This window comes from Taudactylus pleione, unplaced genomic scaffold, assembly GCF_031769625.1.
Source record: "Taudactylus pleione unplaced genomic scaffold, aTauple2 ptg001303l, whole genome shotgun sequence".
NCBI classification, from domain to species: domain Eukaryota; kingdom Metazoa; phylum Chordata; class Amphibia; order Anura; family Myobatrachidae; genus Taudactylus; species Taudactylus pleione.
The window spans coordinates 1,727,863-1,740,949 of record NW_028285703.1 but is presented as its reverse complement, the minus strand read 5'-3'; the positions used below and the strand labels follow the sequence as shown (position 1 = coordinate 1,740,949).

Sequence of the window (13,087 nt, the reverse complement as noted above, 5' to 3'; positions counted from 1 at the left end):
ACCCTTGTGGTAGGGTCTCGTTGCCGCAAGCCCAAGAGAGATTTCGGCTCTAACAGAGCCAAAATCTCTCCCACTGACATCACTCGTGATGTCAGTGGGGCCACCCCCAAACGGAGACGTTGACATGGGAACGCCTCCGTTTGGGCAGCCACTCCCCTGGCCCACCCACCAAAAGGGTGTGCTGTCACTCAACATCGACAGCACGCCCCCTTTGGTACAAGACCCCGGAGCGACGACTTGCCCGTCGCTATCCGGGTCTCGCGCATGCGCACGACGGAGCCGGTTCCGCCATGCGCTCTGGGCCACCATCGACACGGTTGCGAGCGCTCAGCGCTTGCGACCGGGTCTGAATCAGGCCCTCTGGCCCTCATTCAAAGGCGGTCGCAAGAAGCGATCGCTCTCTCTGAATGAGGGCGGCCGCTTCCTTTTTTTTTTACTGCTGCCTCCTGGTCACTAGCTAAGCTGTGGGTTACCACCCACAGCTTAGCGACCGACCATGTTGATGGTCGCGATGGTGAACACCATCGCGACCATCGGGGCTTGCGACAAGACCCTAAGGTTGGGTCTCGGCAACAGCAAGCCCCAGGGAGCTTCCTGCTCTGATCCAGCAGGAAGCTCCCCACTGACATCACTGTTGATGTCAGTGCGGCCGCCCACAAAACGGTAGGCGTTCCTTAAGGAACGCCTCCGTTTTTTAAACCATCCCCCCGGCCTGCCTACAAAACCGGGGGCGAGCTGTCGATCAACATCGACAGCCGCCCCTTTTGTAGTGAGCTCTGGAGCAAGAGAGTCTCTCTCTCGCTTCGGGGCTTACGCATGCACAGTGCGGCTGCTGTGCGTTTGCAAGGCTAACCTTCGACCCGATTGCGATCGCAACGGCGCATGCTGAGTGCTGATTACTAACACTAGCGGAGAGTGGTGATTATACAAGCTTTCATGTTTCCATTTGTATTTTTATTTGTGGCTTAAAACCAGGAGCAATATCTTGTGAATATATGGACTATGGGGTCTATTTACTAAGCAGTATTAGGAGACAGAGTGAAAGTGATAAGGTGCCAGACAATCAGCTCCTAACTACCAACTCACAGGCTGTGTTTGAAAAATGACAGTTAGGAGCTGATTGGCTGGTACCTTATCACTTTTCACTCTGTCTCCTAACACTGCTTAGTAAATAGACCCCTCAGTCTTTTTAAAAAGCAGTGTCATAATATGTGAATGACACTGTGCTTTTTTAAAAAGACTGAGGGGTCTATTTACTAAGCAGTGTTAGGAGACAGAGTGAAAAGTGATAAGGTACCAGCCAATCAGCTCCTAACTGTCATTGTATAGTGGATGCCCAGCTTTAGACTTGGAGATCTCCATGGAGTTATTGTGATCACTATAGTCGTTTTATTGGTTGTATTTTTATATGCAGCATTTGTTGGTATTTATGTATGTATCATATGTCTAAATATTAATATTTACATTATGGCTAGTCCTATTCTAGTCTGAATAAATATACATTGCATATAAAATATATTAATTTATTTATATGTGTTTAGTGAACATCAGACCCCCTGATTATTTGATATTTTATTATTTTATAATAAATAATGTCTTATTAGCGCAAATAGACTTCTTCTTTTTGTATGTTTATTATTATGGCATTTTCCGTGATAGTTTGGCCCCTTTATGGCTTGTTTAATTGAGATCTATGGATGTTATTTAATATTATGCTGCATTGAAAACTATATGTTCGCTCTTGATACTCTTTAAAACAAGAATACATTTTATTTTAAGAACCCACTCATCACTGAGAATGCAGCCTATCCAGTCACTAGGAATCAGTGACATCACTGAGAAAGCAGCCTATCCATTCACTAGGAATTGGTGACATCACTGACAAAGCAGCCTATCCATTCACTAGGAATCAGTGACATCACTGAGAATGCAGCCTATCCAGTCACTAGGAATCAGTGACATCACTGAGAAAGCAGCCTATCCATTCACTAGGAATCAGTGACATCACTGAGAATGCAGCCTATCCAGTCACTAGGAATCAGTGACATCACTGAGAATGCAGCCTATCCATTCACTAGGAATCAGTGACATCACTGAGAATGCAGCCTATCCAGTCACTAGGAAGCAGTGACATCACTGAGAATGCAGCCTATCCATTCACTAGGAAGCAGTGACATCACTGAGAATGCAGCCTATCCATTCACTAGGAAGCAGTGACATCACTGAGAATGCAGCCTATCCATTCACTAGGAAGCAGTGACATCACTGAGAATGCAGCCTATCCATTCACTAGGAAGCAGTGACATCACTGAGAATGCAGCCTATCCATTCACTAGGAAGCAGTGACATCAAAGTACAATCACAGCTCTTCTCAATTTTTGTTTTTTTCCTGGGAATGTTTTATAGGAAGGGAACATTTTAATTTTCAAAGTACACCAGGGCAAATAATAGTTTAGTGCTCAGGATGCAGTTCTACACAGTCGTAATGCTGCTAATCACATGTTAAAGTGGACGGCAATACAAGTTTAAACATGCTGCTTTACCATCAAGTTAACACCACTAATGCCATTCCCTTAAGAATAACAACTGTGTCACATTCCAGTGTCCTCATCCTGATTGTCAACATCGTGACTGTCTTACAATTGTATAGATCTGCAGTTCTCAACTTTTTGGTGATCTATTTATTTTCGGAACTTTAACAGTGTTGCTTGAGAGGAACACTTACACTATGGGTGGAATTCAATTGTTTTTGCGGCCCGATCTCCCGTCTAAAGTGACGGGAGATCGCGGGCCGCTATTCAATTGTGCCAGCTTTTCGCGCTGTTCACGCCCAAAGCGGTCGGGTTTAGCCGCGTAAATCGGCTAACCCCGACCAAAGTGCTGGGCGCGATTGCAAAAAGTGCCGTTTGAGCGCCCAAACAGGTCACTTTTTCAACCGATTTCAGCTCGCACCCTTCTGGGGCTGCGAGCTGAAATAGAGCGCTAGCAGCTGATCGCGCCCGACAGGAGCAAAAATTGAATAGTTCCGTCGGGCGCGAAGGGGGGTAGAATCAATTGAATTCCGCCCTATATATTCTTTATTTTCTCTTTATATTTGTCTGACGTAACTTATTAATGTATAAAATATTCTTTGTAGTTGGACTTAGGCCTAGATTCTGTGATGGTGTCTGTAAATTTGATTGCATTGATCATTATTCAGTAGAGGAGCCTTTTCTCTAATCTATTGTCTTCTTCCAGAGCTCTGGTTGCAATTTTTTTTGTGACCATTCTTTCATGACGAAGTAGGTTATGTTTCACCGCATTGAGGGACACGATAATTATTATGGTTGCAGCCAGGTCCTAAAATATGATGGTGAGCAGGCAAATATTAGCCGATACTTCACCTGAGTTTGGTGGGGTCTATATAGTAAGCCTTGGGGAGAGATAAAGTACCAACCCATTCGCTCCTAACTGTCCTCCTTCAAACACAGCCTATAATGTGACAGGAGCTGATGGGTTGGTACTTTATCTCCGTCCATTGTATCTCTCTCCAAGGCTTAGTGTACCCTAAAGCCGGTTACAACCTTAACGATATGCTTCATCCGGCTTAATGACATCGTGCATACACACTGGACGATATCGTTCAGTGACGTCACCCGCCTAAATCCTGAATATGCACAGCCTACTATGTCGTCAAGTTGCCCTGCATGTTCGGGCGATGGCAGACATCGTTAACGATCCGCGGGAGCGCTCATTGTTAATGATATTGTGCATACACACTGGACGATTTTGAATGTTATGAACGATAACGATATATTTATCGTCCATATCGTTCAATTTATCGTCTAGTGTGTATGAGCCTTAAGTCTAACATATTTTACCAGGTGTATATTGCAGCTTACAGGCCTTTCGTTACCATTCACATATAATGCTTTAATCATTTTTTTAGGAATTTGTTAGAATTTTTGATGCTTGCCATTCATAAGTGTAATTAGTTCACTTGCCTGTCTTTTTGTATTTCAGCTTAATCTGGCCAAACCCATTGAGGACCAAGGCCCGCTAGATGTCATCATCCACAAATTAACGGATGTCATCTTAGAGGCTGATCAAAATGACATCGAGTCTGTGCAAGTAGTACAGAGATTCCAGGTGGGTGACGCGCGCGATCAAAATATTATACCCGCAACCTTTTTTTGCTATGTAGAGCGGCTGTTATTGTGTTATCGCCAAGGAACTGATCAATCCATGAGGAGTTAGTGACTAAGAGCCATATTCAATTAGAGGCGAAGTTTTCGCCTGTCCGACTGTTCGCTTCATTCGCCTGTTTCAGAGGCGAATTTATTCCGTGCTCGTCCCTGCTTTTCGCCTAATTAATTTGCAAAACAGGCGGACACGGAAACAGGCGAATACGGAACAGGTGAAAAGTATTGAAAGAACTGGGGAAATCAGTCTGTACCCCAGAAAAAGATGCACTAACATAGGGAATCAGAATAGATGTGTACTAATAGCCCTAATAAAGCTATTTTGTGTACTTAAGTTGTGTAAATTGCTTGCTATTAGCGTTTTTGTAAAAGTGGTGAAGAATGGCATAAAGCTGTAGTTTTTGGTGAAAATAAGAATTCCTGTCAAATTTGGGGTGCTTGAAAATGGGTGCAAGCATGTTTTTATGTCTCTAAAGTGAATTTTTAAAAAATTTGAAAAATCCACCTGCTGCATGCACCTGCAATCCCAAAAACACCTGACCCATACTTGTGGATCCCCAAGAAGTCTTTTTCGCTACTTTTAATGTTTATCCCCCCACTTTTTAAATTTACACCCCAAAAATTATATGTCTTTTTTGGGGTGTTCTTAGGTTTTAGTTTCTGTTTTTTTTGCGTATTTGTCCTTTGGGGGGGCTGTCCCAAGGGGTCTGAGTTGTTTCCCCACGTTTGCACCCCAAAATAAAGATTTTGCATTTCTTTTCACCAGCTATTGATTGGAGAATCATTTTTGGAGAATTGTTTCCACTTTTCACAAAAAAAACAGGCGAATATGGCTTTTCGCCTCTAATTGAATTTCCCTCTAATACTCATGAGCTGTTGCTTCCTAATGAATTGTTAGACTTACACATATTGGTTCAGGCTACAAAATGGCCGCCAGTAGACTGCCCATCGCTTCCCTGGGAATTTGGGACATAAATGAGGCACAGGACACCGAGTTCTGTCATTCGTTCCAATCCCATTAATGTGTGCTGTATTCTTGTGGATATTAGCACTACACACACAGCTATGTGCTATATATAACCTGTACTGTGAGTTTTTTCCTGATTATGACGTCACTATCAGAATGGTGCTTGTGTTGAGTTGTTTTAACTGTTTGTAATGTTACAGTAAATGTATGTATGGATGTATATTATCAAAAATCTGATAAAAATAATATACAAAAAAAAAAAAAAAAAAACAGTAATGGCAGATATATTGTGGCTTTGTTCTACAGGTTGAGTCTCCCATATCCAAATATTCCGAAATACGGAATATTCCGGAATACGGAATATTTTTAGCATGACTGAGAAAGTGAAACCTTTGCTTTCTGATGGTTCAATGTTCACAAACTTTGTTTAAAGCACAAATGATTAAAAATATAGTATAAATAACCTTCAGGCTGTGTGTATAAGGTGTATATGAAACATAAATGAATTTCATGTATGTACACAAACTTTTTTTGATGCACAAAATTATTAAAAATATAGTATACAATGACCTTCAGGCTGTGTGTATAAGGTGTATATAACACATAAATGCATTCTGTGTATATATTGGGGTCCCATTCCCAAGATATTTCATTATGTTATGCAAATATTCCAAAATACGGAATATTCCGATATCCAAAATACCCCTGGTCCCAAGCATTTTGGATATGGGAGACTCGATCTGTATTAGTTTTTACATTGTGTACTTTATTAATAGGATCATGGAGATATCCCTTTTAAAAAAAGACAGTGAGCACTATCCTGTTTCACCAGGATGTAATCTTTTAATTTCCACAGAATACATAAACTGAAGCCCAAAAAATTTCTCCCATCCTATTAATCCGGCCAGTGATTGTTCGGGCAATAGGGCATGAAAAATGTCCTGTCCCTTAAGCTGGAATCCTGTATGTGCCAGGCTTTATAGAGCTGCAGAGATCAGCTAAAATAAGTTTATTAAATCTCTCATTATTATCTTTGGAACTGGCGCGCCAGTCCTCCTAAGGGTTCCCGTTCTCTGTATGTTTGAACTTCAAACTCTTTTTGATTTTTTTACAACCAATAGATGGCTGACGGTAACGATTCTATGTTCCAGTAAATGTAATAGCCGCAGGATTATATAAAAGAAGAACACTTTGCTCTCAAACATCGGCCACATAATAGAGGACGCAAAAAAAACCCTTTTGTATCAATGCAGCTTTTTTTTTTTTTATAGGGGGTCCAATTAAGTCTTCAGAAAATTTCAGCGTTTAATTTAGTTTTTGTAATTGGACAAGTAAACAGTGACTATTGCACAAAGTGGGGAATGTATGGAGAGATATAAAGCACCAACCAATCAGCTCCTAACTGTCATGTTTCAAACACAGCCTGTAAAGTGACAGTTAGGAGCTGATTGGTTGGTACTTTGTCCACATGGCTTGATACATTTTTCCCACAGTACATTATGTAAGTGGCCATATGTTCAATTCTGAAGTTAGAGTTGATTTGTAGGAGACAAATCCTTTTTTTTGGGGGGGGGATTAAATTCTGCTGTGCTTATATCGGCTAATTACGGTAGTGCAAACATCGCAAGCTTTCATAGAGGCGTGAGGGGATGTGTCGTTTGGTAATTACATTTCCAAAGTTGGAAGGTACCTCCAGAGATGGTATTACTATACTAAATCAATTGATTTGTTATTTTAATCGATTACTGATGTCAGCAGTGGGTTCATCTTAAAGAAGCCCGTCAAATTCTGAACTAAATTATTTTCCAGCAGCATTTTTTTCAGTACCTTAGCTCATTTGCTCCTGCTCTGGTTAGTCCGCTATAATATAAAGGTGCGTATCCACTAATAGATGGAGAAACAAGAGCATGATTACGACATTGTAATCGTGCAGTCGTTTCACAGTCTGTGATGTGCCTACACTGAACGTTCAGTCGTTCAGTGCATGCACTTCAATCTTCCCCGGACATGCTGAACCTGACGTGATTGTCAGGTTGACCAGCATGTACGGGCGATGATACCAGCGGGCACGCACTTCGCTGGTCGTTATTGACATTTAAATGCCCGAATTGCGGCCGATTACTGAGCGATTGCACGATTACGATGTCGTAATCGTGCAATCACTCAGTAAGGTAGCGTAGTGGATAAGCACCTTAAAGGTGTGTATCGACTACGCAACCACTTACTGAGCGATTGCGCGATTACGACATCGTAATCGTGCGATCGCTCAGTAATCGGCCGCAAATCGGGCATTTAAATGTCAAAAACGACCAGCTGATCATTTTTTACATCTTTCATCGCAGCACGATTACAATGTCGTAATCGTGCTCTCGTTTCTCCGTCTATTAGTGGATACACACCTTTTACTCTTCCCATGAACCTTCATTAAATCACTAGTTAGAATGGGGCAGAAGTAGCTAGTGCACAGCTGTAAATTTCATGCGCGCGCCGTATACAGCAAGTTCCTGGGAGATATGAAATCATCTGAGGAACAAAATAAAGATGAGTTCAGTGTCCTTTTTTTTTTTTTTTTTTAGTTATTTGCAGCACGGTTCTTTCCATTAAATGAAATCTGAGTACCAGGTGACTTTATTCCTAAAATATTTCAATGGAAAACTCATTTGTGGGCTCTAGGGGTCTGCATTTGCTGTGGTACCATATAGATCTGTTTTTGAGGTTGTTTTTTTGTGAAACTTTTGAGCAACTACCCACATGGCTCATATATGTTTTATAAAATAGACATTGGCCGGTTAAAAGCTTCTGATTAACCATATGTTTCTTATCTAATATTGTTGTTGTATTTAATCGGTCACCTCTTCAATCACCTATCAGTGCTTTGTCACTTGGCTGATGCGAATAGGAAGAGGCTGGGGAAGGGCTTTGTTACTGTACAGCAAAATAACTTCAAGCTTGCACTGTTATCTGTGTGGCTGCAATCCCACCGCGGTTTGCTTTAGGGATGTGCGGGCTCGGATTAGTTCAGATTTTCCCGCCAAATTCGGATTTTCTCGCCAAAAAATGGGTCTCAGAAAGAGGCAAAACGTCATCTTTCATGGACAAATATCATCATTCCTGGACAAAAGTCCATGAAAGATGACATTTTGCCTGTTTCGGAGACCCGATTTTTGTCGGGAAAATCTGAACTAATCCGAGCCCGCACATCCCTAGTTTGCTTGAGGGTGGTATGAGACGGGCACCTTGAATGGTAGCAGATTTCCTGCACTAACTTCCATAAGCTCTTAGTTCCCCTCATGCTGACATGGCGAAGTTAAGCAAGTAAGCTGCTCCTCTATCACATGGCAAAACTTATGCTCAAACTGTTGCATGGAGCTTCTTCAGAGTGTAATTACTCCCATGTGACCAGAGGGGCAGCCTTCTCTTCATTGTGTTGCCACCGCTCTGGTGCTTTTGAGCACTATTTAAACCACGAGTGTTCAAGACTCCCGTCTGACAATAAACGTAGAACAAACTCCGTCCTCTGCCCACGGCACTGGCTGTGTGCTCACATTTCCCGCTCCTAGGCAGAAATATACTCTCCACACAATAAAGCAATCAGTCCAAGCATGTAGTAATGCATTATTACTGGTAAAAATGTCTATTTGTTCTATTAATCTCTATTTAAGGGCCAATCTGGTGTGAGATACTTAGGGGGCGACTCGGTAAAGCTGAAAAGTTCCGTAGTAGCCTTTCAGATTTTGTTTTCATGTGATATTTTGGTTAATGCTCCATGGAAGGGTGAACACAGTTGAGCGACAGAACCTTTTGGGTCTATGGGGTAGTTATTGATTTGAACATGACCCTTGCAGACAGTGAAGGCAATGTTTTAGGGATGAACCGGTATTTACCTTTATCCTTTCACATACTTACTTTTTATATCTCAGGTGGGGTGGGGTGGGTTATGGGGTGGGCCACACACCACCGTGGGATGTGTCCTCATAGCTTCACACATCTAAATTTTAAATTTGTGACTTATTCGCACTGAAGACCCACTACGAAACATCAGTCAATGCCATTTTAATTATACAGGAATGTGTTTGCAATAAGTCGCAGATTAAGCACAACAGAACTTGGCATGAAACATAGCTGTGGCCCCTGTATCGTAGCACTATATACAGATTCAGGCTCATACACACGCCGCAAATGTAGTGTCACATATCAATTTAAACAGTGCAATCCATTTAAGCAGTTTTGTCATATCACATTGCGACTAAGGGGCATGTTCAATTAGATGCGAAAAGTCCCGTACTTTTCGCATGCTGGACTTTTCGCCTACATCACTGGTTTTCAATGCGAAAAAGTATCGCGTGCGTGCCCGCTTATCCCCGTATTTAGTTAGAAATCGGCCTGACGCCCCTCAAAAAATTCTCTGACATTGGGGATCACTCTTGATACCCTTGAATAGCCCTGCTGAAGGTATTTTGGGTACTTAAATGCTGCCAATAGCTGCTATTTCGCGTCTTTGCAGAAGTGATGAAGAATAGCATTTAGCAGGTTTTTTGACTCAAAATAAGTAGTCCCAGCAAACTTGGGGTACATGAAAATGGGTGCTAACATATATTTAAGTTGCTAAAGTGTACTTTGTAAAAATTGTTAAAAATTAACCTGCCGCATGCACCTGCAAACTTTAAAAACACCTGGGGCATACTTGGGGACACCCCTGCAGCCTATTTCGCGAGTTTTTAAGTTTGGCCCCCAAAACGAAGGTACTTTTTTGGGGTGATCTAAAGACTTTTTTTTTTTACTCAGATTACCTTTGGGAACTGTCCCAAGGGTGCAGAGTGGTTCCCGCAGCTTTGCACCCCAATTTTGCACTTTTTTTTCGACACCTATTCATAGGCAAATTTTTTTCGCAGGTTCCATTGCATTGAGTTTCCACACCGGTGAAAAGTATTTGGATTGAATACAGAGGAAACTTTTTGCATGGCAAAATGACGTAATTCGCGATACTTTTCCGCAGAAACGGACTTATCGCGGCTAGTCGTATACGGCCCTTAGACACCTATCCGGGGAAAGACACGCTCAAAAGACACTCGACACAAGCCCAATCACTCGGGACCTAGCACGCCGAAAAGGGCTGATTTGGTGCAACTGCAGCAATAGTGGTTGAGGTCACATCTGTGTGTGTGTGTATATATCTAATATATATATCTATATCTATCTAAAATATACAGATAGATCGATTGATCACTGTTTGAAAATCTGTTTTGTTTTTTCACTGTCGTCACTGTAGGAGCACAATGCACAATGGTACGGCATTTTGTGATCACTTCTCTATAAGATATTATCAATTTAGCACCCAATCTCAAAGTAACATTATATTGAGAAATAAATAAATAGTAATAAAAAATACCTACGCTCTAAATGTTACCAACATTTCACTTTGACGGCCGATGGAAACTACAAAACATGTTTCCGTCTAAACATCATAAAACCGTCTTGTGTAGTCAGTAGCCCTATAAACCTTGTGTGCAGAGGAGAAAGTGATCTGCGTAGACTGAGGTCATGTCGCACACGTTATGTCCTTGTACTGCGGATCAGCTGCTTCTGGCGTCCCTGACCTATATATCTCGCCTTGGATTAATATTTAATGTATTATAGCAGCCTCTAAACGGATCACCTGCTGACATGCTGGACTCTCGTCTGCTCTTCCTATAAGATAAAAGGAAGCCTCTCTTTACTCTGGTCCTTCTTTTAGGCTTTTCAGGCACTCCAAATTATTCTGATGTCAGTTATTCCAAAGGACTCCTATAATGAGAATAAATATGTTCTGTAAGATTTGCTGTTCTGCATAGAAACCTCTAGACCTTATTTATTAACTTTACATCCACTGTAGGTGCAAAATTAGCAGTGACCAAGCAGCCAATCAGCCGCTTGTAATTTAGCAAAAAAAACGTTTTCCGAACGTTGCTGCCTTTTAGTTAAGGTTGGAACTTTGGGCCTGATTCAGAGCCGGTCGCTATTTGCGGTCGTTCGTTCAAAAAAAAGGGGTGGCTATTCAAATGAACCGTTTGCTCTTTGCAGTCTGTTCACGCCTCTAGGTCTGAACGAGCGAACAAAACTTGCGGTCGTTTTTTGGGAAACTACACCCCCTGGCCGCTCGCATCCTACGTCATGTCCGCTATTTATTAGATTAATCGAGTACATCGACCAGGGTATGAGCTGCTCGCTATTCTTGTGGTTGGTTTTTGCTACCACAATTTTGCGAGCAGTTCTGACTATAAAATAACCCAGTGACGTGGTCAATGACGCTGCTGTATTAATTATGCACACCCATAAAACGCCCGTTTTGACCTTTTAAGCACGCCTGCGTTCTGATCTCCACTCCTCGTTTTCAAACACCTTCCCCTGTTACCACCCACATACGCCTCTTTCTGTCACTCAAATTATCAGGCATTCGCTATTTTGCGAGCACATGAATTTCGACCGCACTGACTGGTTCGCGTATGCGTATAACGATCCGTACACATGCGCAGTTGGGCAAACATCGCTCGGAGCGAACGAGCGGCCGCTTACAAGCGGCTCTGAATCAGGCCCTTTGCACCTTTTTGTTGTAATATCATCCCAGGGTCATCATCCCAACCATAGTGGGAGTTGTAGTTTAAACCTGCATTTTTGCCCAACCTCTCTGTGTTCCATGTGCTGGGTAACATACGATGTAGGTGGCGAGGTCCCTGGCCAAAAAGGCTTACAATCTAAGATCCTCTGTTTGTCACTATTAGGAATATATCGAGGCCCATCCAGAGACCATCATTTTGGACCCTTTGCCTGCCATTCGCACACTACTGGATCGCTCCAAGTCTTATGAGCTCATCAGAAGGATTGAGTCCTACATGCAAGGTAAGCTGCCGCTTCTATAAAGCATATGTACCATATATACTGGCTAAGTGATGTGCTCACATGATTTGTCTGCCCCCCCCCCCCCCCCGCAAACACATACCTCATGCCTCCTCAATATCACTAGCTCCCGCTGACATTTGCTTCAGCTGATACAAGCGCAGACGCCATTATGCGTGTCTGTGTATCTGCTCTATTATATCTTTGTATTATTATAATGCCCAAATTGTATCACTGGTGTCCCCCTGTAAATAGGATGGCAGGGGTGGGGGTGTTCCAATGATGGCAGAACTGCTTAGATCGTCCATGTAAGGTAATCGTGATGCCAGTACTACAAAGGTTACTGTAGGCAGGAAAAGCTAGTCATCTCCCTGCTGTTCTATCCTGCGCTATAATAATAATACAAGTCCGCTTTACTGCCTAATATTATTTTTTTCCTTTCAGTAAAGCTACATTACCATCTATGAATGGCAGATCTGGTCTGATGATTTGTCAAAATCACAATGTTGACAGTCGTTATGTAGACACCATGATTTCGACATGTTCAGCATTGCGACAGTCACAATGTCGACTTGCGAAATGTCAACACTGACAAACTGTCTAGATGTTCAAAATGTCGACAGCCAAAATGTCAGCTGGTACAAAATGTCGACATCCAAATTTATACCTAACGTCAACCCCAATCCTAACCCTAAAATTTCTATTGTCAATTATTATGGCTGTGTCAACATTTCATAGGTCGGCACTGTGTCAACATGTTGCAGGTGTCCAACATTTTGACCATATAGACATTATGACATTCGACGATCTGGTGTGGACCTTTTGAATTTCAACACTGTGATTGCCGAAAGAAGGACTACGTCCCATGAATGGTCTTGGTTCTGTATTTCCGTGGAGCCATCATTGGGTTGGCTATGCTTCCCATGGGCTGACCATCCTCCTTTCAGCTGTACAGCAATTTATAGTGTCAGACCTGTTGTTTTTATTATTTTACAAATGTTATGGGGAACAAAAAACACCAGCAGATGCTGTTTAATGCATTTGTGGAGCTATGCACCATTAATAA

The 13,087-nt window shown here is 42.2% G+C and overlaps 1 protein-coding gene across 2 annotated transcripts in view; it reads left to right on the top strand.

The window, feature by feature from the left end:
• Positions 1–13,087, top strand: part of ITPK1 (inositol-tetrakisphosphate 1-kinase) — a 170,604-nt gene that overhangs the window by 108,205 nt on the left and 49,312 nt on the right. For both annotated transcript variants that reach the window (XM_088462990.1, XM_088462989.1), the window contains exons 4-5: positions 4,003–4,128; positions 11,907–12,024. In XM_088462990.1, the coding sequence (XP_088319116.1) occupies positions 4,003–4,128; positions 11,907–12,024 (244 nt within the window). The remainder of the gene's footprint in view (positions 1–4,002; positions 4,129–11,906; positions 12,025–13,087) is intronic.